Genomic DNA, 25,283 nt, shown 5'->3' on the forward strand with positions numbered 1-25,283 from the left:
CCCCGCCCCATCTGTATAAACTAAACCCATCTGATTTGGATTTTCTCCACATTTTCCTGAGAAACACACCTCTGGGCTTAGATCAGAGATGGAAATTATTACAAGAAAAGGAATTCATTGGAGACAGATTCGAAGGGGAGTATGAAAGGGAACCGCAACTGCAATGTCACTACAGCAGTTGCTGCTGGTAGAGAGTACAGTTGGCGGTGGGTAAGCTGCTGCTGCCTTGGGTTTCAACCTCTTTCATCGAAAGCTCAGCACCAGCCTGAATGTTACTGGAAGAGAGCTGGCATTGTGCTCTGGGGACTTTGTTAAAGAAAACGCAGAAAAAAATACTGAATGCACAATACATTAGGAAAGAGGAAGCGGAAGAGATCTTTTTTTAAAAAAAGGAGAGAGAGAGAAAATCAGACTTGGCATGACTGATTTTTCAAAACAGTTTAAAAGGGTAAAATCTAGTATTCTCACTCCTGAGCAAGTCAGTTAAGAGTACTTGAGGTAGTAGTGATGTAAGTTCTCCCACAAATTACTCTTATGGATCACAAGATCACTCTTTTCCCATAGTTGTGTACCTGCATATTCTCTCTTTGCCATCAAAAAAAGTGTAAGTTAAAAGGGGGTGGAGTGTGAGGGGAGCAAGTGCTGATGGTGCCACAAGGTACTTCTGCATGAGAACGAAAGGATGAAAGTGGATACAAGAATGCTCTTCAGAAACCTGCAGAAGCACCCTGGTGAGAAACACACTGGTGTTTGAGGAAAAGAACAGAAAGACACTCAAGAGAGCATTCGGAGACCAAGGCAGTAGTTACCATGAGGTGCTTGGTTTATCTGCTCTCAGTCTACATTGTCCACACCCTAATTCCAGAGACCTCCCTCCTGACATTTGCTGTCTAGAGACTCCAGTGATTAACTTGCCTCATAAAGCACCCCCACAGACCCAGTTGTCCGGCAGTCAGGCAGTTTTACTCTCTGTAAGAAATGGCCCCAGTACAGTCATCCCATTCAGGTGTTAACATACGCACATTTTCAACACACCGGTGCAAACCCACGTTTCCTAGACTAATACAAAGCGTTATGACTCCCTTTCGATACAGCAGTTCCAGAAAGAACGTATCAAATAGCACGTGCCTCCTGATCAGAACACACACACTGCACTCCTGCCACAGCACACTGGTCACCCCATACCCAATAAATACATCTCCTTTATTCACTTCCCCCAAGATTTTACACCTTGCATCATCCCAGGAATATCATGAGCACATTCTTGTGTTGAGTGTATCTGTTGGTGTCTACTTAGTGCTTTGGGTGGTATGGGTCTGTGTTCCGATCAGTGTTCCTGCACAGCCTGAGCTGTTGGTGCTCTAACACAAAACAAATCCAACAAGTAAAGCTCCATTTTACTGTCAGAAATTTAGTTCATTTAATCTGTCCTCTTACATGCTTTGTATGTATAAAACACTCCATTTTTACATGTAAGGTGCTTTACAGTTAATGCAAACATGTTTTAGGCCAGAAATACTGATTTGCTTTCTTTTTACTTCCACTAACCAAAATTCCTGTGAACCAACTCAATGTACTTAGTAATTTTCTCATTGTTAACTTTGATAGGCAACAACAAAATCTGAAGACAGAAATGATCCACTTTTGCTGTACAATAAAATGACCTTGGCGCAACTCCAAAACAACTTCTCACTGGAAATCAATCATAAGGTGAGCGATCAATAATTTGATGTTTTAACCTCTGACATAGGACTGATGAGATTAAACAACGAAGCCTGATAATTTTTTCTTTTGAAGACATTTTTCTTGAGCTCAGACACGTTTGAAATTGAACAGGATACCTGATGTGCACACCATATTACCTAGACATCTCATCTCATTAAACATCAGACTGTGCTTTTGTACCCACTGTTTCTCCTAATTTGATGGCAGATCTTGCCCTCTGCTTCAACATAAAGAGATGGAAAAGGACAAGGGAAAAACAGTATCATGAGTTTGACTTACCCTCATGGATTTAGGATGGTAAATCTTGCAAAACTTGCACGTGCATAAGTCTTGCTGGAAATCAGAAGAGTATCCTTTGCAGAGTACAAATAAATTCCCTTCCTATAAAACCCACAGCAGCTCCAGAGAGCCCAGGACAAAAGTTACGACTGTAGCCACCAACTGATTCAAGTCTGTTGTAGTGTGAGACTATTCAGGCCCTCTCTGTGCATCCAGAGCTGCAGATTCAGAACAAAAAGTCCTGGTTTTCAAACGTTGCCTCAGGAAGATGAGCTCCCAAAGCAAGCAGAAAGGAGCCCAAGAAGTCCTGACTATGCAAAATTCTCCCCATTCCCCTCACTGTAGCTCCCCCAGGATGTTTCAGCTCTGCCCTTCTTTTACCCTGAGCCATGTGCTGTTTGCGCAGTATAACCTTTAATTCATTGCACCACAAAGTCCGGCTAAAGAACAGCCAAAGATTTGATAACATAGGTGTGCCTCAACAGGAACATCATGTCTTACAAGACATGGATATTTTTTATCATAAATGACTTCTACTTTAGTACCTTGCACAAGAGGCAGGCAGGTGAACTAGCGTGCCCCATGGAAAGCGCTGTGGTCTGACTGGCAGGAGTGCATTACTGAGGCTTTTGAGACGAGTAAGGTCCTATGAAATACTATTACTCCTACCACCGTTCCATAATCACTGCTATTTTTATTGACTTTAAATTCTTCAACTTTAAATTGTGTGACAGTTAACTTCTGCCTAGCTTAATTTGTTTCATAATTTACCTTCTCCCACAGGTCTTAGTTGAACAGTTACTGTTACAGCATAGCGTCAGAAACTAACTTCTCCTGTCACAGAATGGTACTGCCCTGGTTATTTTTAGTTCCTGGGGAGTGCTGCAGATCGGCAATAATCATCTGCTCTAAATTTATCCAAAAATGCTCAAAAGACACATGATGGGAGTTGGTAGCGTTGTTGTAATGGTCCAAGGACAGAACAGCAATTATTCCTAAGATTAGCTTCAAGTTTGCTGCTTCTCTTTCAAACCCGAAGTGATTCTATCCCTGAAAGCTTATCTGCTTTCCTCAGCTGCATGAGTTTGTCTGATGGAAGACATTACCTCTTCCAATAAAACCTTCCTCTGGGAAAAATCACCAATACTTTTCAAAGCAATAGGCATAACAAAGGTTTTAAAAATTAACCAAAAAAAATTATGAAAAAAAGGTACAAAGATGATTTGCTTTTCTTAAATGTAACACCTTCCTTTTCATTACAGAGTGAGTTCCTACCCAATGTGGTAAAAGCTCTGAGTACCTCTAGAGTTTTGATGGTGATTTTCAGCATCTGCTGTGAATCAGTTTCGCAGTCAGATGGTGGTCCACAGAGACCGTGGATTAGGAAACCTCGGGCCAACGTGGAGAATCTGAAGCAGCGTATATAGAGTTAGGTGTAACATCAGTGTCAGTTACTAAAGAAGTGAATGGACAAATTGGAGGAATACGTAACACTGTACAGCCTACAGTATTCCAAGCTGAAGGATCTCTCTCTCTCAGCTGCTATCACACGGAGGAAGACAAGTAACACGCTTCGTACTTGTGAAAATACGTTGCTTGACATCAGCTGCACATGTGGACTTCCTGGGTAGGGGATTGCAGCGGTTATACCCTCCCATTAATACTACTTCGTTGCTTTGGGTTACGTGATGGCGGAACAGCAAGGTGGCTGCGTGCAGCCTGACTGCTCTGCCCGCCTCCAGCGCGGCTGCACGGGTCAGCCCCCAGGGCTGCGAGCCCAGCAGCGACCACAGCCCGCGGGCCTGCAGTACGCAGGGGAATCTCCAGGCAGTCCTTTGACCCGTCTACTGTCTGAGGCGCACGATACCGCTAACCAAAGACTGAGCAAAGGGAAATGATTTTTCTTATCAGCAAACTAGTAAGAGTTTCCAGTTGAGAAGGCCCACGTGCTAAAATAATGCTCTGTCCAGACTAGATGGACACCACACAGTGAAAACTTAACAGAAAATAGTTTTCATAGGTACAGCTCATGAAAGTTATGTGGGCCTCTCACAAAGGGGAACACCAGCATCAAGAAAACGGGGGTTTAGGACCAGAAAGGCAGAAAACCAGTGAGTACCCTGACCTTTGTCTGAGTGGTCTGTCGCAGCATGCTGCAGGCTGACCCGCTGTCAAATCAGTGGCTTCTCCAGCATCTAGTACTGTGGCATTCAGAGGAAAATTCATTCAAGATAGTGGATTTAGTGTGTCTGGTTTAAAGCCTATTAAAATAAATCCTTTTATGGACTTCAGTGCACTTCAGAACACGTCCTTACCATATGCTTCACAACGGATTGTCAAGTACACCACAAATCTTACTGCCCCGTAGATGTAGAATCATACTGTACTGAAAATTGGGCTTTTAGTCATGCTTTGATTTAAAAATTCTTAGCGAAATACAGCAAAAAGGCAACTGAAAATTTTACTTAAAATGCCATATATTTAATTGTGTTAGTTTGAAATCAAAACAATGTCTCGACCCTTTCTGCTAAATACCACCCTATTTTAATAGGATTTCAGAGCACAGAAGATATAAATTATCTCAGATCAGTTATTATTCTGATGACTCCATTTAAGTAGTGAAGCTATTGGAAAACTAAACGCAGAACAGTTACGTTATGCAAACACATTTGAACTGGAAAAAACAGCTAAGTACTGTTTATGATTTAACCATATTATAATGCCTATTGATTTTCCAGGTATTCAGCTGGTCAAAATTCATAAATGATATAATGTCAACTGTACAAATTAATGTTGAGAACACCGAACATGTCATTGTGTATGATCCAGAATACCTCATCAAGTTGAAGTCTATTCTTAATAAATACACTTCCAGGTAGGTATGTTAGGTATTTTTGTAATTTGCATTTTATTTCCTGTAAACTTAAAAAGCCTAAAAACATTGCCAGCTTATTATTGTTCTTCTGTTCAACAGAGACCTTCAAAATTACATGATTTGGCGATTCATAATGGATCTTGTCAACAGCCTAAGCCGTAACTACAAGGACACAAGGAATGCTTTTCGTAAGGTGCAGAAATTAATCTCTTTTTAAGTTTGTGAACCACAAAAGATAATTTATGTAGTTGTAGTGTATACAAATCTAATGTATTTTGAATTTTGCACACAAAAGCTAGATGTGTTCACTGAAGCCTCTGCTGGAGCATCCACATCATTTATATTATGTACGCGTAAGAGCTGGAGGGGATTTGAAAAGCACTGTTCTGGTACTTGGTCTCCATGTTTTTCTGAATCTAAATTAGTCCCCATTTTGATAACAGAACAGTCCCGTTTATTTAGAAATGATTACTCTACAGTTCTGCTTGGCCTGTTACAAACTCTTCAGCACCCTAAGGAATCCATTCAAAGTCGAACGTTACGTGCCCAATCTTGGTTTTCATTTGTTTGATCCTGCAGATATTTTAGTATTTTTAAGGAAATGCTGAGCAATTTCACAAACAGATCGGAGATGGAAGTCCTTTGTACTTCCACAGTGGAACTTTCTACTTTGTAAGTTTGCTGAGCTCCATTAAAAAAAGGTTAAGATTAAGGTCATGTTGTTATATCTGTTAGTAACATAAGAAATACTCTAACATGCACGTGCAGCTTTTTTAGGAGATTCTGCTTGTTACAGAAAAGGATAATAATTATTGGAGGAAGCCAATGAATGTTCATTTTGGTCAGTTTTATATATCTGAACAGGGCAGTCTTAGTCACTGATTATCTGGCTTTTCCCCCTACTCTTTAAAGTATGAAACTATTTTAATATAAAGCTTCTATTTGCTTAGTCTGCATCATCAGGGAACACTGTTTTGCACTCTGTAAACTAAAGTCATCCCCCACTACATCTTAGGACTTCACTGAGGAAGTTTCATTTAGAAAAATGTCAAAGTTTTGAAAGAACAACAGAAAAAGATTTTATCATAGTCTGTCTATAAAAACATACAATTGTCTCCTAATTAATAATACATGATATAGTATAGCTGGAGCTTCTCACACTAAATGCAGTGGAAATAGACTAGTATTCGGCTTGTTAAGTTTGCTTTCAAATATAAGTGTTAGGACAGTAATCTCATTCCGTGAACCTCCCACACCATTTTTTCTGGGTTGTGTAGCTAATTGGTCATTTATTCATTAAAAACTCCATGTGGTTTAAATACAGATTGCTTAAATGTGCTACAGAAAGTGCGAGAGTGCTCAGCAACAACCAAAAATGCCAGTGCGCTGTCACACTATTCTCATCCCAAATCCAAAACATAGCACTACACCTGCTGCTAGTAAGAACGTTAACTCTATCCCAACTAAAACCATGACAGTTATTCATTTCATTAAGGTCAGTACTGCTAATGCTTATTACTGGTTTTTCTTTAAGTTCTGTGGGGAGAGGGGTTGTATTTCCTTTTGCTATATAAGCTTTCGCTATGGAAGCAAGTGACCACTGATGCAGCCTGTATGCGTGCAGGGACTACTGAAGAAATAAATAGGTTTTCTGGTCTTCTCAGCTATTTGTCAGTAACGAGTTACAGAAAGCTCCAACATCGCAGGCAGTTCAGGGAGATCTGCAGTAGGTATCTCTGTGCTGTGTTGTAACAGTAACGTTTTCAAAGGACCATTCCTGTGGCCCCGATGCTTTCCCGTGAAAAGAAACATTTGTCATTTTCCTCTTCAGTGCAAGTAACTGAGTTGAAGGTGTAGCAGTTACAGAGCTTTTAACACCAAAAGTCATTGATCTGTACCTCTGAAGAGATGGGGAGTTCCTTCATTATGGAATGTAAACTTCATTACAGAATATGATTTCAGAGCTTTGCCCTATAATGAGACTGTCGGTTATATTCCTTGCATTCCAGTGGCATACCATGGTGTTATCCACTCAGCTTCAGCACATATTTATACATTCGGACAAAATCCTTGCATACCTTGTAGCAACACCACATGAGAGTAAACAAGCTTCTACTTCGCAAGCTTGGGAAGGTGGGAGGCTCTGACAGAAGCTGCTGGTTGGGTAGAAAACACAATCTTACCACTGCAGAAATTAATTTGCCGCATAATCACAATGGCGCTGTCAGAGCTGGAACTGCGATACAGATCCCTGTAACAGTGAAAGCTTTGTCTCAGGGTATTCCTCTTTAACCTCTCCCACTCTTAGCTTTTAAAGTCGATTTCTTCTCTCTGCCTTTCATGTTTTGGAAGGATAAAGAATATTGCTAATGATTCTCGTATTCCCTCAGCTTGTGACAGATGTTCACAGTACAAAGTGAGTCCGCCCAACTGCCATAACCACAAATGTGAATTAAATGCATGTATTTAAGGTCAACTAGGCTCCTCAAACACACGTCTGCCAGTCACGCACCATTCTGCTTCACCTTATGCGGACCCAGATGTCACTCTTTTACCTAATGTTTATGTTTCACAGGCACTTTACGGCACAACATCAGAAACTGCTGTTTGGCGTCGTTGCGCAAACTATGTCAACGGCAACATGGAGAATGCAGTGGGGCGATTATATGTAGAGGAAGCATTTGCTGGAGACAGTAAACACGTGGTAAAGCTTTTAGCAAACTTAGCCTGCGCACCATCTAAGCGTCACTTAATTGTCACCAGGCAGTTCTTTACACAGCTTTGATTACACTTTGTATTAATCTTTTCTATAGAGCAGGTTCCCTTTCTGAAACGCCTAACCTTAAGATTTGCTTCTCAATCAGCGTTACCACTGAGGAGTAACCAGAACATATGTGCTAGGAGAGTCATTCCTTTGCACCCGAGTACTTCTGCATTGCTGGTCTTGAGCTAGCCCGCTCGCCCAGCCAGTGAGCCCAGCATGAAGCAACGGGTGAAACACAATCACATGTGTGCACCTGGAGGGAGAGAGGCCTCTGCCTGCTCCGCTTGTTCTGCGAGCCAGCCTTGAGCCTAGAGCACCACAGGCACATGAGGGACGGACGCACGCCCAAGGAACAGCACTTGCTGAAGTGAACAGTCGCTGCTTGTCCTTTGAGACTGACGCTAGTTCACATCCTGCCAGCGTGGGGCGCAGGACAGTTGGTTATCTCTGTTTGTCTTCAGTCACACAGAAAATTGCTGAAAATTAACCTGGAGTTAAGCCTTAGATTCTTCCTGTCACTCCTACTGTAATCCAGGCTTAAGATACACCATTTTTTGTGGTTGACATACACACAATAGTTTGATCAGATGCACAACATCCAACGGAGGGAAGCCTGTCCGATTTTTTGTAACCTGAATAACTAAATTGCATCGCCTTGTGAGCTCATGCCCATTCCCTTTCCTCCCACAGGACAAGCTAAGTACTACCTAGCTTGAGCTCCAGATTTTGAGTGTGGCCCATAAACAGCGTACACTCAAGCAACTAGTGCAGGAATAACAAGTCAGTAATAAACTATGACCGTGGAAAAATAAGTGGATCATTTTATGTGGATTTGTAACATGCTGACGTTTTTTCCAAGGTTGAGGAAATGATTGCAGATATACGTGATGTTTTTATAAAAACCTTAGATGAACTTACCTGGATGGACGCAGAAACTAAAAAGAAAGCAGAACAAAAAGTAAGTTAAATCTTAAATATTGGTAATGTTGTGTATTTCTATAAAAATCTGTATTTCGGTTATTTTTCCTGAAAAAATAAGCAGTAACATCTATCACTTTTATGTATACAAAACCATATATATCTGTGTTTATATAAGCACAGCAGCTTACGGACTTCCTATATCAGACCCAAATTACATGGGAAAGGGCCTCCGTGGAGATAAGCACACAAAAGAGGAGAAATCTATATACAAGATTAAGACCTTCCAGGGAAATCAGTGATTAAGGGACTAGATAATGAATATCTACAAGAAAGTGATACTGAAAATGAGGAGGAATGATTTATGGTGATTTGTCCAGCTATTAGAAGCAGTAGGACAAAACCAAAAAGTCAAACCCCAGGCTGGACATCATCAGTGAGTTCTCTTCAAGGGAGGACGGAGCTTCAGACTGTTCGTGTACATCTGGACTAAGCAACAGACATCAATTGTAGAGAGCCCTGAATTGGGAGTGAAGCAACTGAAAAAACTATTTATTACATCTCTATTTTGTTATACTGTGGAGATAATAGAAAATCTTCAATTTTGTGTTTGCAATGATAATTTATTATTAAAATTTAATTTTTAAAAAGCGTAGAAAATATCATGGTTTTATTAATTATAGAGCGGGACCTGTTGTTTTCCTCCAGGATTTAGGGTTAGAAAAACTTAGAAAAGAACTATCAAAATACCGTTTTATCACACAACTCTAGGCTGTAAAGTCTGCAAAAAGCTACGACTGCAACAGATAGCTAAGAGAGTCACAGCATCCCATGAGCTTATCCCGATTCTGATGTGATCGGACAGTAAAGATGCAGTTATATGAACAGGTGCTTATGTACATTCCTAGTGTTAACTGCCATCGCTACACATATTGATCGGTTACAACCACCCAGGAACTTCAAATCAGGAACGGCAGTTTAAGTTGGGTAGTAAATTGAAAATCCTAACTCAATTCTGTGCTATGGTTAGACATAGTCTATGAAATACTTCCACTGTTACGAACGATTTATTTGACAAAATGGGATGCAAACTGTCTGAAAAGTTAGGATCAGAAACCCACATCCTCTCCATGTGTCGCTGATAATGTTCACTGGTTTGTGGGAATAGCCTACATCATAAAATTGTTTGTATAAATAATGTGATTTTACCGCTAAATTTATTAAGACGTATTTATATGGGAATAGTAGAAAGAATTGGTAAAGAATAATGTGTTCTTTAGTTTTTTAATAACTCCTGACATTGCCATCAAATACAAATTAATACTTGACTATCAAATGAAACTGAGTAAGGTTTGGGTTAAAAAGCTTTGTTCAGGACTTCAAATTGTCAAAATTTGGGAACATTTAAATAAATCATTTCACTCCAACGTAGATGCAAGAGCTAGTTAAGACATTTGGATACAAACCTAAACCAAGTCAAACTGTACAAATTTCTGCAAATTTGTAGATGTACTTTCCTATAATATACTGAAGTTAAAAACCATCCAGTTATGAATTCTATTTCTATTTTAGATGCTGTAAAATATGTCCAATATTTCAGGACATCTACTATTTGTTTCAACCAGACTTTAAACTCAAAAGCATAGTTGACGTATATCTGGCTATCTTGCGCACATTTCTGAAGTTTACTTAGGAAAGAAGCAACAGAACATAGTTTCTAGATTTTTCCATTGTTATAATTAACAATAAACTTTACAGTGTTTTCAATGAATAAAAAGTAAACAAAAACTATATATAATTAACATTCTGGGGGTTCTGCAGTTGCTTCCATATTGCATTTATTATGTAATTTATAATTGATTTAAAAATATGGCTGGATTTGCTATGGATATCAAATTATCTTGTCCCTAGGCAACGGCAATTAGAGAGAGGATTGGTTATCCAGATGAGATCGTGACTGATGACAATAAGCTGAACAGTGAGTACCAGGAGGTAAGCATCCACAATAGGCAGTATAATTAGAAATGGGTCTTAAGAGAAAAAATGCCTTCATAAGCCAAGCTAAACCATGTGCACCTGCACAGAATAATTCAATCTTGTGCTCAGTTGCGCAGGTGTAAATAAGGATGTATTAAAAGCCAGTGTAGTACAGCTGATCTCGTACAGATGGTGGTAAGTATTTGACAGTATTTCAAGGAAATGTATAAATTGTAGAGGAATTATGCTGGAATAGAACACGGAGACAATGGTGTTGAGTCCATCATTTCTAAATCTGCCACGTATTGACACAACGCTGGTTGAGTTGGGTGAAAGTACACGTAACTTAGTAACTGTGCCTGTTTATCCATAGATTGGAATTAGTCCCTGAAGTATGACATTGGACTGCCCATGTAATTTAAACTGCATCTGAGATTTTTCTCTGCAAATTGTGACCTCAGTATTCTTCTACCTTGTAGGTTCATTTGTAAGAGTAACTCCAGTAATGTATTTGGTACACGTGTGTGTTCAGGCAGAACATGTCTTAGAAGTCAAAGTTTTAATTTTGAAAAATATAGACACATAACCAAAGTATGCTTTTTCAAACACCATTTGAGCCTTATTTATGTGTTCTTTCTAAGGTGGAATAGCAGCTTAGCAGGCTGGTAGCTACTGGTTTCAAGCCGGCAACTCGCAGAAGTTAGGATCAAAACCAGCAAATGCTGAACTCCACTCAATATATATACAAAACAAGGAAATAAAGATCTTTGGGGGGAAAAATATACAGCTGTTAACATACATCCAGCTACAAAATCAACTCTGTGATGTAGCAGAGTGTTGCAAACCAAGTTCTAATAGTAGATCAAAAAATACTCTTAAAAATGCATTGCTTAGCTCATCATGCTCATCATCATGGATTTTCCAGATCCATCTCTCTTTTGTTGCAATTCAGTAACACCACCACTTTTTCCCTCTTTGTTTTCAGTTGAACTACAAAGAAGAAGAATACTTTGAAAACATTATTCAAAATTTAGTATTTACCCAGAAGAAAAGGTTGAAAAAGCTTAGAGAAAAGGTGGACAAAGAGGAGTAAGTATTTAAAAATACTGTGTATAGTCTTTCATCTAGTTTCCACAGCCAGAGGTACTTGGTTGCAGGGTAATCAGTGATGATTTAGTGATTTAATGACCTTCCTTCTGCCCTTTTTCCTCCATGAAGCGGGCAGGTAAGAGGGCACTGCTCGTTTCTCAAAGGCTGGACCTACATTAGCAAGTAGAGCAAAGAAACTGGGAGATGGTGTAGAAGGGTGAGTATCCTGGAGTGGGTCTAGTCCGGTGCCTTAGCTCCCGGAGTGGACTAAGTGGACTCCTGGAGAGTAGCTTTTTAATTCAGTTCATCTGTAAGATGAATTTCAACCCTGAGAATTCCGTTTCTCTTGCTCAGAGACTGCTGAGCCAAAGCAAGCATGATTAAATGAGGATGAGCAGGAATTTACTTCAGAAATGTACTCCTGCTCTGAATTAAAATATTAATGTAGAATGTAGATGTACCAAACGCCTGACACAGCACATCCCCTCGTTGCTCTTCCTGTCTCAGCTCTGACCCATTTGGAAGTTCTCATTTAAGCCAAATGAGAAAAATGACTGTAGTCACCACAGGCCAGGCTAACTTCGCCAGGCTGTCCATCTGAGTAAGGGCTGCAGAGATGGATTTATTGTGTGGAGAGGATAAGAGAACAAGCTTTGTACAGTCTAAAAAAGAAAAGACTAAGGGGAGGTCTTATTGCTGTCTTTAGCTACCTAATGGGAAGCGATATAGAGAAGCCTCGCTCTTCTTGGAGATGCACAGTGATAGAACAAGTGGGAAGAGACACAAGTTGGAACATTCAAAATCCTGATTAGATGTGAGGAAACATTTATTTTCCACCTAACAGCCCCCTCACTTCTGTTCTGTTTTACCTTCAAGCTGTGTTTGGGCTTGGCTTGCTCAATTGCTTCAGCTTAATTTAGTAACTCTATTTTGTTAACTTATTGACTCTATTTTGTGATCTCAAGCGTGACAGTTAAGAGTAACTCCATGAGTTTAACCGCATTCAAAGATTACCTGAAGTGAGCCCAGAAGTATCAACCACAACTGAGTATCCTCGGGGAGTTATAATTGATTCTGCAAATTAATTTTCACTTAATCAAGCAATAGCCACTGTTAGAATACTTTGCATTGCTTATGACTGGCATTTGCAATACAGTAATCAGATCGTTTATCATAGAAATTAATTTCACTCATAGACCACGGGGCCAGGAAATACAACTTCAGTGGTGTAAGGCCCAGCTATTGTATTTTGTAGACCCATTACCTCATTTTCTGACATCTTTTCTGAAATACTATTAAGTGTACAGTAATGACCCACATCAAAACACTTGCCCTGCTTGTGATTCTAGGAATTTCATTAGGTGATCACTGATGAAAGCCAGTAAAACTAAACCAGAAAAAAAGAGTTAAAACTCATTATTTCCCATGTGTTGAGATGGACCCAAAAGTAATGCTGAGAGCCTTCATCAAGGAAAGTAGGTATTATTTAAATTAAAACACAGAACTGGGAATCAAGCCGTGCCGCTGCCACAAGAGCTCACGTTGGTCTCTGCATGTACCGTCATTCCTCAAGAAACTGTGTTAAGGAAAAAATCATAATAGCTTCTAATCTGGTACTCATAATGTAGTAGGATTTGAGAGGATAGCTGGAACTGAGACACTGCTAGGTGACACAGAAATCCTTTTAAGTAAAAAGTCTTAAAAAAAGTTCCATTATCCCCAAATGTTTAGATACCATTATAATCTCAGCTTCTGTGTTTCAGTTTTTTATACGGGAAATTTTGCCAGTAGAATGGTGCAGCATGAGCAGAAACGGAAACAAAACTAAGTATGGTTAATTGGTTTGGGTAACGAAGGGAAAGGGCTATTAAAACGATGAAGGGATGGGAGTGTCTGACATACGATGAGAGGCTGAACACACAGAGGCGTTGGACTTGACAGTGTCCAGAAGTACCTTCCAACCTCAATTATTCCGTAATTCTGTTACTCAGTTTCTAGGTTTGTTCCAGTAATCATTAACACTGCCATTGAGAAATGAAATTTTAACATTTATTCTTCTGTTGTTCCTAGGTGGATAAGCGGAGCTGCTGTTGTCAATGCTTTTTATTCAGCAAGTAGGAATCAGATAGGTAAGCTTTACTGACTTATTAACTGGGTACAGATTTAACGACCGAATCATTTTTATATATATATATATGTATTTATTTTTAAAATCAAGAAGTGAAATGCTGTTAATATTATAGGGGTTGCAGAAGGGCCTCAGTGCAGCAAAATCAGAGGTTTCATTCACAGTGTTTTCATGTCCTCCTGTTTTGAATTGCCTTTGTGCAGAACAAGGACAGAGGCTCAGGATCAGCCATGCAAGCAGCAGCAGAGTGGAGTGGTTAGAAGTTTAATGACCAAGTAGATTTGGTGGCCCCAGCCTTTTTATTTTTTAAGGGATGAAGCGGAAGTACAGTATTGCTTTTACCTGAAGGAAACACTGACTAAAAGTAAGTTGCAGAACTTCCTGCCATAGAGTACACGAGGCTTCCATTCCTTATAGCCCCTTCCCAATCCCTCTGTACAAGTTTATTGGGTACGGCTTTGGGAAGGATGATGAATTTCATCCTGCCGGTTAATGAATACACCACTTCATGGGCTGAGCTGCTCAGAATCCCGTAACGTTTCACAAGGTGGGCCAGAATCAGAGCGCCCCATGCTTGTTTCCATGAAGCAGTACACTTTGCTTTCCGTAAGGGTAATTACAGAGAATGAGACCAGTCTAGAACAAATGTCATATTATTAAGGCAACGAATATTCTGCGTTTGATGATGAAATAATGCTGACACATTCGTGCCAAAACCAGCTTATTCTCAGTTTCTATTTCCTCATCTCCAGCACTTTCCCATACACAGCTATAAGATCCAGTGCTCAGAAGACAGACTCCAGTGATCAGCTTTACATAAGCTGTGCTGAGCCAACTGTCCCGTGCTGTGTGGGACCAGGAACTTACGGGGTCACTGCTTCAGGAGCATATGGTCACTGTTCCAGAGCTGCTTCAAGTCCCAAGCAGACAGAAATCCTACACGGCTCTGTCACCACCACCTCTATGTAAAAATAATCCTGACAGTGGGCTCAATGAAACCAGCATTTCCCAAAAGACAAACTTAACTCAGAAAATCTCTCAACAGCTGTCTTATCTGTAGCACTTCAAGATCTAATTATGAACCACAGCATGTAAGAGCTCCACACTATTATTATTTTAAGTAGTCCCATTTAAATTGCAAGTCTTAACTGTTAGCCATCTTAAATGCAGACTTCTAACATACATTCTTTTACATATGGCTTAAGAAAAGTTTAAGGAATTTTGAGGCATCCTTAATTGCTGTTCTCAAGATTTAAAGTCTGACAGGTGACTTCAAGTTCACTGTCTGATGTGTCATTTAATTCTGCTTCTTTTGTGTTGGAAAAATGAAAATGTAAACCTGGTAGATTAAACCAAGGAAAGATCAAATTTAAAAAATAAGAGACAAGCTCAGTACAATGATACAGTTTTCGTAATGCTTTTGGTTGTAAACATTTCTAATGTCAGCCTATCCAAAACCATCCATGGTTAAAAATAACTTAAAGTAGAAGTGAAAGCATTAGAATGCTTTTCAAGAAATAAAAAAAAAAAATAAATCCATTATAGCTAAAGATCAGAACTTTATGCAAGCACTGAGATTTCTCATCTGGTGAACCGTAGCAGCTCTCTTCACAGTGGTGCAGTCTTTCAAGGGTCACAAAACATTCTGCAACATTAATTATGCCTCCCAACATTTCTGTCATATCTATTCTGCAAATATTATCATCCACATTTCATAAATTGCAGTGTCCTTTCTAAGCCATTAGTGAGGTACTATGAACCATGTATAACTCCCGAAAAGAAGTCTCTTAAAATTGAAAAACTCTTGTCCTGCAGGGCTCTGCACAGAAATGAAACAACATTAATTCTTGTTTATTTATGAAGGCTTCTGAAGAAAATATTTGGTGGAGACATTATTTTCATTGCCAGTGATGAAATTACCACTTCTTCAGTCTTCAGTAATAGCTTCCAATATAGTCCCACTTCTTTTATCAAATGAACCATTAAATCAAGGTGAAAAATGTCAGGTACTCTCCTCCACTGGGCTCTTATAATACTAGTGTCAAAAATAATGTCACTGATCTGCAAGACTGCCACTACCAGCAGGACTTCCAGTAGCACCAGAGGTACTTGAAAGCTTTATTTTGGGACCAAGTATCGTACCTTATTACATGCCAAAAAACCGCTCCCTGCCGTTCAGCGTGCAAGCATAGCTGCACTAAGCCAAATGGATGGAGTTTTCTTCCAGTTTTTACAGGGTATGTTTAATACAGCGTACTAGCATTTTCACAGTCAGTGTTTTCTGTGCAAAAACATAAAGTTCATTTAGCACCCCGATCACATACGTCTTGATTCTGTGAGTGCAGCTTTAAAGGAATAGCATCAGGTTTATAATTGAAGAAATCAACAAACTAGGGCAAGCTTTCCAAACGGATTTTTCCTTTTTAATTATTTCTATCACAACTGAAGAATTGAAGAAGATAAAAAAAAGTCCCGCAGCGCTAGATTTTCAGATTTTTCTGAGTCAGGTGATCTGTTAAGCAGCTGTCTGCTGACTTCTGCTAGTCACCTGTGTCTTTGCTGCAGCTTGTACCTTCAGAATGACAGATACTGTCTGGGGCGAAGCGGGAGTGGAGCATTGTCAGCCTCAGCCCTGTGCAAGCAGGAATGGGGAGGCATGGAGGAGACTTGTATCGGTGCAGCCATATGCAGGACAAGAGAATACAGCCCACTACAAACAGTGCTGTTTGCGCAGGAATTCAGCAGCTACGATGCTCGCCTGTTTTTAGGTTTCATGTCCTAGTCAGACTTGGTGGTATTTGCCGAGGTTCATGAACTTCTCCATTTAACCCAAATTGTTCAGGGTTGGCAGGGGATTCTAAAGGTGAAGCATGAAATAGGCGTTGTGAAATCCAAGACAGACTTCATAGAGACAAAACTGCGTTGACTCAACTGACCAGCACTGCTTGCTTCAGGATGGCAAGACAACACAGTCGGTTTGGCAGGTGGTAAAGCTAAGTGAGGATTTAGCTCATTGCTGAACATTTAGCACAAAAATCTGCCCAGAAGGCTTTGTTTGAAATAGCTTTGTGCAGTAATTTGTAGAAAAGGAATCATGATTTGGAAGACTGAAAGTGGTGACTGGCAGTTAATATAAGCCATAAATTCTTACTTCATCCTTTAGGTATGGCGTGCCACAGGATAATTAAAGCAGTCTGATCTTTAGAGTGATGTCTGAATCAGCTCAGTATTATGGTTTTTTAGAAGAAAAAATCCCTCTGAAGAGGACTTCTGTGCCTGATGTGTAGGAAATTTAGATTAATATGGTGAATCTATCACTGTTCCATCAGCAGCACTAATCATAAGGAAGCCACTCAACCTCAAAGCAATCAGCTGAGCTGCTGCTCGCACGGTAGCCCACCATGAGTCCCTTTAGGTGCCAGCCGCCTCTGAGCCACAGGCAGGTAGGCAAAATTGAACTGGCCCGTGCTTCTGGCTGTTGGGGGCACACGGTGCTGCACAGCCAGCCTGGTGAAGGCATCACTGTTCTCAAACACGTTCAAGCAGAAGTGCGGGGTGTTCTCTTCTTTCGTCCAGGGCTGCACAGACTCTGAGGGAAATACTTTATGCCTTTTCCTGCCTTGGATAGTCACAAAGCTCACAAGTACAATCTGCCCTTTAGATCCCAAAGGAGTTGCACTTCTCTCTTCTTTAAATCTCTCCTCGAAACGTATGCCACTGCGGGAGGAACGCCTGCTCCCTTCAGACCTGCATTATGTAACACAAGTCACGGAATAACTCTACAAATTCCGACATTTTACTCTAAAAATGGATGAGGTGACAGGGTGTTAATTACACTGAACAGAAAGCCCTGGGTATCTGCCTCTCAGGAGGGAAGATGGTCCCACGGTTTCAAGCAGAAGGCAGGCTGAACTCCAGGCGAGTTACAGGTGGAATATTCCACACCACCAGGACTGATGCGTGTCATTCTGAGTAAACCTCTTGCTAGCACTGCTCTCCAGAAAGAACAGCGTTCTGATGCTGTATGCTCCAGATACGCTCTGGTTTGCCAGTCATCAAAATACCGCATCACACAGTATGGCATTTACACTGCTTTACTATCAACACTTTCTGATAATAAGAGTAAAACGTGGGTATTTAATTCCATGTCAAACTAACAGTGCAATAGAATGGCTGTGACAGTAGGCAGCGGTTTACACAGGACAGCAGAAATAAGCTTTTTCTAACCTGTTTATTATTTTTTAATTTTCCCATGGTTCTTTCTCCTCTTGAAAGAAACTGGATTTATGCTGAAATGCAAGAAGTATCTGTTTTCTTTCTTTTGCCATGTGAAAACTGTCATCTAATTCTTTTTTGTTCAAGTTTTGTAGAGTTACATACATCTTCTTCACAGTGAGGATTAATACTTTATACTGCTGCCACAGGCTGGAGTACAGGGAAAAGGCCTGCATGAGATAGAAAACGGAACCAAATATTTTATAGAATTTTTAAAATTCATTTATAAAAAGATCACAATTGCAACATGATTTCTTTTTGCTAATTTCTTTCTTAAAAGTCTAGAAAAATGAGCAGAGAAGTGGGCAAAAAGAACTGCTTTGTTCCAGTTCTTTCACTGCCAGCTTGGCCTATTTTTATTGATTCTAGTGGGAGTTACTGATATTTTCAGTGGAAGAATAAAGTCCTCTCTCTGAGATTGATTGGGGGCGGGGGGGCAATGATTAAATAATTTATTATAGGGAAACACCCTCCCACTTTTCATGACGTTGTGAGGTTTATTTAATAACGGTACAGCAATCTGAATGCTAAGTGCTGTAAACTGGAAAAGTAAAATGCTTTTTTGCAAAATAAGATAGTAACAAAGACAATATAAAAGCTGATCATGATTTTGCAAGAGTCTGAAGAGCTATTCAGCTTTACCCCAGGCTCGAGGGGGTAGGGGAGTGGTCCCACTGGTCTGTCCCTACTATCCTACAGCCATTACCATGTGTCAGTTCACTTATTGTTGGTGGTAAATCTGAGGGAACAGCATGACTTTGGTTGAAGCCCATAAAAATGGTCTGTTCACGCTGCACACACAGGATAATGAAGCAGTGCCTTAATTGTGTTGTGGAATGTTCTTTTGCAGTCTTCCCTGCTGGCATTTTGCAGCCCCCTTTCTTCAGTGCATCCCAGCCCAAATCTCTGAATTACGGTGGCATAGGCATGGTCATCGGTCATGAAATCACACATGGGTTTGATGACAATGGTAAGGCACTGAGTTTCTAGTTACAAAAACTTACAATGCACAGAATGTTTTATATGCTTTAGTGCTTGATCATTCCAGAGAGCAGATAAAATGAAGTTTCCATATATAAGACCAAATCTGGATTTCTGAGGCTTTACAGTATTGTTCCCCATGATGATTCCCAAAAGCACAATCCGAAGAACCCCACAGACCCTCCTGCAGCTGCTACGCTGCAGCACACAAGGGCTTTTAGCATAGTTGTTGGCCGCTTGCTTTTCCCAAAGGCTGCATCAAAACCCATCATAAAGTACCCCTAATTGTGAACAGGGTGTGTCACTAGGCTGGCGCAGGAGTGAGCTCGAGGGTCCAGCTATCAGACCTGCTCCCCAGCCATGTCATTCGTTTCTAGACTCACACTATGACCAATCCAGCACTGAGCCACAGGTCAGAACCACACCAGGCTTTCTAAGAGACCCTTAATCCCATATTCTGATTCAGTCTCAATTAGTTTTCCTTCTCTTCTGAAATATAGCCCTCTTAGGGAAGAAAAAAAAAAAAGAAAAAAAGAGCATCATATGTATGACTGCCCAATTACAGAGATTTTTTTCTTTGCATGAGTGATTATACTTGCTTGCTACCCCTCTTACTGCATCAAAAACCTCTTTTCCTGGATACATAATTCTGTTAACATATTATTACAGGCAGAAATTTTAATGAGAATGGAGACCTTGTAGACTGGTGGACTGAAGAATCAGCACGCAATTTTAAGGAGCTATCCCAGTGTATGGTGTACCAGTATGGAAACTTTTCATGGGACCTAGCAGGTGGACAGCATGTATGTCATATTTATTTCTACCTAACAATGTTATTTTTAATGAGGAAGCACAAAATCTTATGTCTTAAACATGCAAGGCCTTATTCACAAGAGTGTTCTTTTGGCTTATGGCCAACTCTGTCCCCCCTACACCAAAAAAAAAAAAAAAAAAGCAAAAGAGATTCTTAAAGATAGTGGTAAAAACTCCACACATACACTGACTGTTCTGAAAGAGGCGGGATATATGTTCAGAATGAGAGGCAGTCCCAGAAGCCTTTTGGGGTGCTGGAAGGCTCTTTTTTAATTCCACAAAGGAACAGAAAAAGAAAATTGGAAGTTTGAACCTCATTCTCAAATCTTGATGCACAAGTAATCTATATCCCCATCAAAACAAATCCTGCCTGCTGCTGTCCTTCACTTAAAAGTTTCTCGCTCTTTCCCCAAGACAAACATCTGGACTGCAAAGCAAAAAGGTGTGAGAAGAACTGGGTACAATGGGAGAGGAAAAGATGCTATGGCAAATTAGGGGAGGCAGGCAATCTAAATGTGACCACATTTGTAGCATTGTGCACAGTTAAAATCAGTAGGCGTTCAGTGCAGTGTCTGAGCCTGGAAGCCCTAATTCCATGAGAACAGGAAGGAGGATCAGGTCTGTTCTGTGTCCCAACAAGGTCAATATTCCATTAACTCACAGAAACAAGTGATGGTGATATTATAATTACTCATAGTGAACAGGAGACCAGTTCTGTTCCGATTAAATGCAAGGTGCAAAACTGCCACTGGAAGGAGACAGCCCTGTACGTCACACAGCACTTCACAGCATGTCATTTCAGGGGTGACCAAATGCTCTACTACACAACCCAGCTTTAATCATCTAGAGACAGCTTAACCATATCCACACTGCTCTCACCCTGCTGCCGTAGGGATTTTACTGTCCCAGGCTGGCAGCGTGTGTACCTCAAAGCTACAGAGAGCAGATCTGAACCACAGTTACTAGCTGAGCTGCCATTGTTCTGTCAGCAAAGGTACATTCTGTACCGGGGCAGGATTTACTTCACAGTCCCGCGTCCTCCACCCGGCGAGTGACGTGACAAGTGAGTGTCAGCCCCTGGATCACTGCTGTGCAGTAAAGAAGGGAAAGCAGTTTACTACAGGAGCACTCGGTTGCGCTGCACTGTGGAAGAGCACTTACTTTTAACATCCACCGTGTTTATTTTGGACTTCGCTGGATAACCACATGCAGCATGGAAGTGTGCCACCACCTGTTGTGCTGCAAGGAACAAAACTTCTCTTGGATGGGACCTCCTACAGTTAAGCAGCGAATGAGAAGACACTTAACAAGAAGCTGTTTCTCTGGCTACTACTGTCTGTTTTCTTAGGTGCTGACAATATATTCCATCATACAGAATAGGGAAAAGATAAAAAACTTCCAGCCCTGAGGTTTTCCTAATTTGTGTGTTAAACTGTTGGGAATCAGAGAGAGATCAGTAAAAGTAGAGAAGAATATTTCAACATATTTTTCTGCCATTTTTTCACACATTAAATTGAATCTAATGATGTTTCTAGGTTTTGCACCTTTGAATATCATAGCCCAATATCTTGGGCTACAGATTGAAAATACAATTTTTTAAAAATAAAATTACACATTCTCCATTACCAAAGCTTCATCATCTTTAGTGGTACTTCACTGACTTATGAATACTATACCAGCTAAATAGCTATTTTCTCTCTATCCTGCTACCAAAACTTGCCTAATATACAGGAAAATACTTTCTAGCAGATTTTCTGATATTTATTAACTGATCATTTCAACTATTTGGAGTTTGGATTTTAACTTGTTTCATAGACTATATGGACAGATTCTGCCCACTGAAACTCTAGTAAGAAGCTGAGAGTTAAAGACATGGAGAAAACGAGAAGAATGAATGAACAATGACTAAGCATCAGAAAATCTGGGTAAAAGAGACGTGAGAGCCTAGAAAGCTGTCTGTAAGGGAGGGAAGAGGATTAGGGAAAACAATAGTAGCTGCATGGATTTTGAGAAAAGGGAGGCAAAGACTTTTCAGAGACACTGACATATAATCTTCTGCTAAAATTTCAGATTTTAAAGGGAAATCTCACCTTTAAAAAGTGAAAAACGCAGTTTGACATGACAGGTACAGGATAAGCTCTTATTTTCAGAAAACTATACTTTTCCTTTCTACTTTACAGCTGAGTGGAATCAACACGCTAGGAGAAAACATTGCTGATAATGGGGGTGTTCGACAAGCATATAAGGTAAGAAGTATCCATTTTTCTATTTTAGCTGAAACCATCATAGATTAAGCAACTTAATTTCAGAGCTTTTGAAGAAGGAACATTATTTTTGTGTAGGGACAGGACCATACCTACTGTGTCATTGAGGCATGGTTTAAAACTATTGACCAGCTGTTGTATTTCTTTCATCCTATTAACTATTTCCCAATACATATTATCTGTTCCTAGTGCACTATTTTTCAGCTGACTTCTTTCTCCTTTTCAGCTGACTTCTTTCTCTCTGATTTTTTTTTCTTTTTTCCATTGTGAATAGGGAATTTGTAGAATGAAAACATGTAATGAATCACACTTGGACCATCACCTAACTAAACTAATGACACTGAGCAGCTGTCTGCCTCTGTCTTCACCAGCTTTTTTATGCCAGGAAGGAGGGACAGAATGACTTTCTTCTAAGCTCTACCCATAAACAGTCACTGCCTACACAGAACACTATTTACTGTTCAAAAAACTGATCAAAATATCATCCTGTACAAGTGACTTGGGTCCCCTGTACAGGTATCCAAATATGTCAGTGACATCTGGATGCCTTGTGCTAAGCCTTCCATGGCAGCTTGTGTGCATTTTGGCTTTCCTTTCATTCCCTTCCTGAAATAATAACGTAACTCCTTAGATTGGCCACCTTGGAGACTGCAAGTAAAAGAAGCAGAAGTCTTCTCTTTGTGAGTGGGAGTTGGCAGGTGAGAAGCCAGTCAGCTTCTCTGTGATCTTTTCTTGTTACTTGCAAATCTGATGGTTGCCGGCCGTAATAACATGATCCTCCCTCTCCTTCCCTGAACACTTTGTTCTACGGCAAAACATTCAACACTTGTCAACTGGAGTGCTGTCATTCCTCAACAAAGTGCCCACTGGGGTGGATGGACCAACTCACACTTCTCAAAGTTATCATCACAGCTTCTGCAAACAAAGCCATCAGCAACACTTACTTCATTAGAAATATACACCTCTGAGGGCAAATACAATTATTAGTGAGAGGTTTAAAGAATGATTTAAAAGCCTAAAAGAGGCATCAGTATGGTATATTAGATTAGTCTGATCTTCAATTACTGGAACATTTCTGCATTTAAAAAAAAACAACAAACACAACACTACAAACCCATGAAAGGGGATACATTCTGAAAGGAATGGGAGTAGCCAAAGAAAAAATAGAAGGTCAGAAGTGTTACCAAAAAAAAGATTAGATATTCATAATTATTATGACATCATATAAATAGTAGAAAAAGATCCAAAGGCATCTTGAGAGGTTATGTAGTCTACCCCCCTCCTCCTAGCAGGTAGAATCAACCATTTCTATATCATTCAAACATACCATAAGAGAAGTTCTGCTACCTCCTTGTTGCGGTTCGAGTGCCATCACGTCTCTGCTTTCAACAGTGGAAACAGAGCAATCTGTTCCTTTCTTTTCTACGATCTTTTACGTGTTTGAAGACTATTACATACTTGAAGGCCCAGACTTCTTTAGACTAAACAAACCCAATTCTTTCAATCTTTCCTCATAGGTCATGTTTGCTAGACCTTTGCTCATTCTTGCTACTTTCTTCTGGACTCTCTCCAGTTGGTCCACATCTTTCCTCAAGTGCAGTGCCCAAAACTGGACAAGAGTGCTCCAGCTGAGACCTGGCCAGTGCCAAGTAGAGTAGAAGGATTACTTCATGTATCTTACATAAGGCCTTCCTGTTTACACATCCCAGTATAACACTTGCCTTTTTTGCAATGCTGTGGCACTGTTGGCTCTTGTTCAGCTTGTTATCCACTAAAACTTCCGGAGCCTTTTCAGCAGATCTGTTAACCGCTCCTTCCTCAACTTGCACTTGTGCAGCTGATTGGCTTTACTCGCGTGGTAGCTTGGCATTGACTTCAGTCAGAACATTTCTCCAATTTGCCAACATCTTTCTTTCAATAATGATGTACTAACAACACATTGTTTGATGCATGGTCTTCATAAGAAACATGAAAGCAGCTGTTCTTACTATGAAAAAGTTTTAGTCTTCTGCAATTTGTTTCAAAAAAACCCACCCAAAAGCACAACAAAAAAGAAATCTACTTTTCATAATGCAACATTAGATAATTGATAAAATTGATTTCTTCTCCCTGCAGAATCAGTTTTGTGCTAGTAAAACTGAATCCTGGAACTCTGCGTTGTATACAGGGAAAGCATATCTTACCATAAGTATGTTATTTTAAACTCTAACCCAATGGCTGGCAAAAAAATATGAAATACATTTATGTGATAAACACTGGAGAGAAAAACAAACTGTAAACAGGACAGCAAATACATGTGTTCTGTAGAATCAGAGAGAAGAATGGTTTTTTGCCACACTGAAGCTTTTTACCCCACATCTCTCAAATCTAATGGAAATAAAAAGGAAAGATGATGCCCCATCCCTGGAGGTGTTCAAGGCCAGGTTGGACGGGGCTTGGAGCAACCTGGGCTGGTGGGGGGTGTCCCTGCCCAGGGCAGGGGGTGGCACTGGGGGAGCTTTAAGGTCCCTCCCAACCCAAACCATTCTGTGATTCTATGAATAAACGGGAGGAATGAATGCTTTGATCCCATCTTGATTGTCTTGGAGATCACTTGTGCCTCCTTGAGCAGAAGCAGGCTGGGTTGCCCAGCCCAGTAACTTAGCCAGGGATTCGCACACAGGGAATCCTCAAACCATGTAAGACACCTCAGGTATGCTCGTTTTAGGACTGTGCCTTAGAAAGCAGCACAAGCAGCACGCTTTTCCATGTGGATCTTTACCATGTAAGGTACATATTGAGGGTAACTGACAGTAACGCCCGACCCACAGAACCTGCAGGAGGCAGAGCTGCTGCGGGTGAATGTCCAGACAGCTCTGAATCCCAACAATTTGGAGGTTGGTTCGGCAGAGCTTGCTGATGCCTCACTACACCTACTCCTCAGTCGGTGTCGGAGAATCTCACAGTCATTTCCATTACGGAACATACTCTACTTGTTTAACAAAGAGCAACCTTGCTTTATGCGGTCATTAATTAACCTTGTGAAATGACTTGCTAGGTAAATAGGTAACAGTCCCATGGATTTTACTACATCAATTATTACAAAGAAGAATATTTGCTGAAGAATAGTACTAACTCTGTGTGGCTACTGTATTTCAGAACACAACTGTCCTCCTTAATTTCTTCCCCTATAAAAAGATGCACAGTTATGCAAAA

At 40.3% G+C, this 25,283-nt stretch overlaps 1 protein-coding gene across 1 annotated transcript in view; it reads left to right on the forward strand.

Annotated features, from left to right (window-relative positions):
* The window catches only part of MME (membrane metallo-endopeptidase), a 47,623-nt gene that overhangs the window by 17,869 nt on the left and 4,471 nt on the right, over nucleotides 1-25,283 (forward strand). Inside the window, exons 9-19 of the mRNA XM_009884397.1 lie at nucleotides 1,609-1,710; nucleotides 4,743-4,879; nucleotides 4,979-5,072; nucleotides 7,455-7,583; nucleotides 8,503-8,601; nucleotides 10,473-10,553; nucleotides 11,524-11,627; nucleotides 13,698-13,756; nucleotides 18,881-19,000; nucleotides 19,681-19,814; nucleotides 22,005-22,070. Coding sequence (XP_009882699.1) covers nucleotides 1,609-1,710; nucleotides 4,743-4,879; nucleotides 4,979-5,072; nucleotides 7,455-7,583; nucleotides 8,503-8,601; nucleotides 10,473-10,553; nucleotides 11,524-11,627; nucleotides 13,698-13,756; nucleotides 18,881-19,000; nucleotides 19,681-19,814; nucleotides 22,005-22,070 — 1,125 coding nt within the window. The remainder of the gene's footprint in view (nucleotides 1-1,608; nucleotides 1,711-4,742; nucleotides 4,880-4,978; nucleotides 5,073-7,454; nucleotides 7,584-8,502; nucleotides 8,602-10,472; nucleotides 10,554-11,523; nucleotides 11,628-13,697; nucleotides 13,757-18,880; nucleotides 19,001-19,680; nucleotides 19,815-22,004; nucleotides 22,071-25,283) is intronic.

Source organism: Charadrius vociferus, unplaced genomic scaffold (genome assembly GCF_000708025.1).
Source record: "Charadrius vociferus isolate BGI_N301 unplaced genomic scaffold, ASM70802v2 scaffold104, whole genome shotgun sequence".
Classification (NCBI taxonomy): domain Eukaryota; kingdom Metazoa; phylum Chordata; class Aves; order Charadriiformes; family Charadriidae; genus Charadrius; species Charadrius vociferus.